Raw genomic sequence first — 3,024 nt, 5'->3', positions numbered from 1 at the left:
TCTTCAATGGATAATTTGCAGAAATCATATGAGGAGTACCATCTCTTGAAGCTATATCCAATCTTTTTTGTTCATGACGTTGCTTTGCAATAGCAGTGTCAAAGTTAAACATAAAATTCACAAGTAAATTGGATGGGCTAGAGAAAACATTGAAGAAAGAATTTGAACTTTCAGATCGTGATGTTGTCTTCATAAGACCACACATAGGAATATCTCTAAAGTAAGAAGGAATCCATTTGTCTCTCTTATTATACATGTCATCCAACCATTTATTTTCTCTCAATTTGAATTTGTCCAACATTAAGTTCCACTTACTCTCAAATTATGTTGGTTCAAGATGTATATTCCAAACAATTTTATGTAATTGTTTCTTGAAATCTGTATTTTCAACTATATCTGAACAAATCTGCAATTCCAATTATTAAGTTGTTAGTATATAATGTTAAATTTGAAAATTCTATTAACTACATAGTTAATAAGTAAATTACTTTGGCAGGTATTTTGCTCATGATGTGCCACATACATAACATGTGTCTACATCCCTGAAACTCTTTTGAAATGGACGTACATAAAGCCGGATCCATATCAGACAAAATCATGGAAGGAATTTTTCCATGTGCTTTAAGAAAAGCTCTTAACAACCATGTATATGACTCTATTGTTTCATCCGATAAGAGTCCAACTCCAACATTGATTGTCTTGTCATGGTTGTTAATGGCAGTGAAAGGATCAAAAATCATATTATACTTGTAAAGTATCTTATATCATATAACTTAATTTTTAATATAAATATAAATATTATATTGAAATGTACCTGTTGGTTCTGTAAGTTGCATCCATTGAAATCACATTAGAAAACTTAGAGTAATTTTCTTTAGCAGTTTCATCTGCCCAAAACATAGCATTTAGTACTTTATCATCTAGCTTATATTCAAAGTGGAAATTTGGATAATTATCTCTTCGAATTTGCAACTGGTCCACAACACATTGAGCATCATTAGGTCCAACTATATTCATATAATCTCTCCAGAAATTTTTGTAATCAATCTTGGATGCAGTTACATTATCGTAGCCTCCATTTAGACTTGCTTGTAACTTGTGTGCTTTTGTAGCTCCAATGTTTAAAGTAGAAGCTTTCACAATAAGTTCTTGATCACAAATTGTCAGCTTATGGCTTTTACTACAAATGCTTTGTTGATCAAAATCATTAAGTGGATGATTATGTACTGCTTGAAATTTGTATACTGTAAAAGTATCACTTTTATGATCTCTGTGAAAACCTATCATTGCCATGCATCCTGTTACCTTATGATAACTTTTTCTTTCTTTCTTTTTCAGACCTCTTGATGTCAATGTGTCAATACTTTTTTTCCTTGGTTGACCATACTTGTTGCACCTTATATGTTTTTTTCGCAGAGTATAATCTCCATAATAAGTTGAAGTTCCCATTCTAATTCCAAAGCCAGCAGCTTTCCCATACTTACGGTACATTTCAATTGCTTCATTCAATGATGGAAAAGAATCTTTTTCCTTAGGAATCAATTCTTTTTCAACATTTGGATGATATAAATCGTCTCCTTAAGGATAAATTGGTTCTGTTTATATATGAAATTTGCAGTTATTCTAATAAAAATATATTAATTTAATATTAAGGTTGAATGCTTGCCTGAATAATATGTGATTAATGTTTCTGATTGATCACCTGAACAAATATTGTATGATTCTGATTCATCAATGCTGAAATCAATTGATGATTGTATTTCTTTTCCAGCAGTTGGAACATAAATATCGACTCCATCTCCATAAAAAAGTCTGTGAAAAAAAATTATGCAATGTTATTGAACATAAATATCGTAAATGTTTGTATGTAATCATCAATATCTTCTTTAATTGAACATTGAATTAAAATAAGTATGCAGTTTTTTGTAATAAAACTCTTTATTAATGTTTGATATTAATTCACGGAAGATCAATTGAAGTTAAAACAGATTGAAAACTTGCCTGCATTCTGATCATTGAATACACTTCCTGAGTTTTCAATTGCTAAGTTTTGATAATCAGTTGTTGTCGATGTAAGAATATCTTCTTGAAAATTCATCTTTTTTCTTTCACTAAGATTTTTTTTAGAGTTTTTCGATTCATTAAGATTTGGTTAAATTGAATTCGCGAATCATGGAGATGTTGGTTAATAGCCTTATTAACGGTTATTATGTTTGCAGTTTATGATGAAGTAGTTATTAGTACGAATTCATAGAAAACATGCATTACAATATTTTGTAAGTGACATTTATACCCTTTATAATTTAATTTAATGATTTAATAATAATAATAAAGGTTAATGATGTGTCATTTTCTGATTGGTTCTTGTATTTTTGCATCTTTTTTGTATTTTTGCAATAACCTTCCCCTATATATATATATATATATATATATATATATATATATAATTATTATATTATATTATATTACATATACAATTAACTCACAATCCTTATGAACAGTACCTTACCCCGTACTGTTCATCAGGTTATGTAATTCAACTGGGGTCACCACCTCAACTACGTACTGAATATCTTTAATCCTCATCTCCACCGCTTTAATCGAATGAACCTTCACCATCGCTCTTTAAACACCTCTCAAAACATGAATCCTCGTCGTTCGTTGATGCTTCCTCGATATTTAGATGTGCTCCACAAAGTTTTTTCTTATTTTCTAGGGTTTTTATACTACTACTGAGCACCATCGAAGCAACTCACCACCATCACAATAGTCATCGTTGTCTTCGTTCCATACCCGGACCGACAACGAGACCACCACTTTTCCCCACAAAGGAACCCTAAACCTTACTTCACAGAAGAAATTGACCAAGTTTGTTTTATCTTTTCGTCTCTCACCACGTTCCAACTTGATGTCATTGAAAAGCTTCACCAGTTTAAATCTGACTGACGATTGTAAGATAGCCATCACCACCACTGTCTTCTATTCACCGCTGATGTATTTCGTTCACATCCTCACCGCTTCTTA

At 31.1% G+C, this 3,024-nt stretch overlaps 1 protein-coding gene across 1 annotated transcript; it reads right to left on the bottom strand.

The window, feature by feature from the left end:
• Positions 1-322: 322 nt before the first annotated feature.
• LOC145142549 (protein FAR1-RELATED SEQUENCE 5-like) lies at positions 323-2,619 on the bottom strand. Its single transcript, XM_079074773.1, has 5 exons — positions 2,510-2,619; positions 1,667-1,812; positions 850-1,577; positions 489-758; positions 323-406 (listed from the first exon to the last, which is right to left on the bottom strand). The coding sequence occupies exons 1-5, from the start codon at positions 2,617-2,619 to the stop codon at positions 323-325; spliced, it is 1,338 nt and encodes a 445-aa protein (XP_078930899.1).
• Positions 2,620-3,024: the final 405 nt, after the last annotated feature.

Source organism: Lactuca virosa, unplaced genomic scaffold (assembly GCF_052849685.1).
Source record: "Lactuca virosa cultivar CGN04683 unplaced genomic scaffold, Lactuca_virosa_CGN04683_v6 scaffold_22, whole genome shotgun sequence".
NCBI lineage: Eukaryota > Viridiplantae > Streptophyta > Magnoliopsida > Asterales > Asteraceae > Lactuca > Lactuca virosa.
Note: the sequence above shows the minus strand (reverse complement) of the source record. Positions and strands in the feature narration are given on the sequence as shown.

Coding starts and splice junctions, on each gene's coding strand:
- LOC145142549 (XM_079074773.1), bottom strand. CDS start 2,619: ATGGTGAAGGTTCATTCGATTAAAGCGGTGGAGATGAGGATTAAAGAT. Junction 1,578..1,666: donor ATTAATCACATATTATTCAG/GCAAGCATTCAA, acceptor TTTATCCTTAAG/GAGACGATTTATATCATCCA. Junction 759..849: donor ATTACTCTAAGTTTTCTAAT/GTGATTTCAATG, acceptor ATATGATATAAG/ATACTTTACAAGTATAATAT.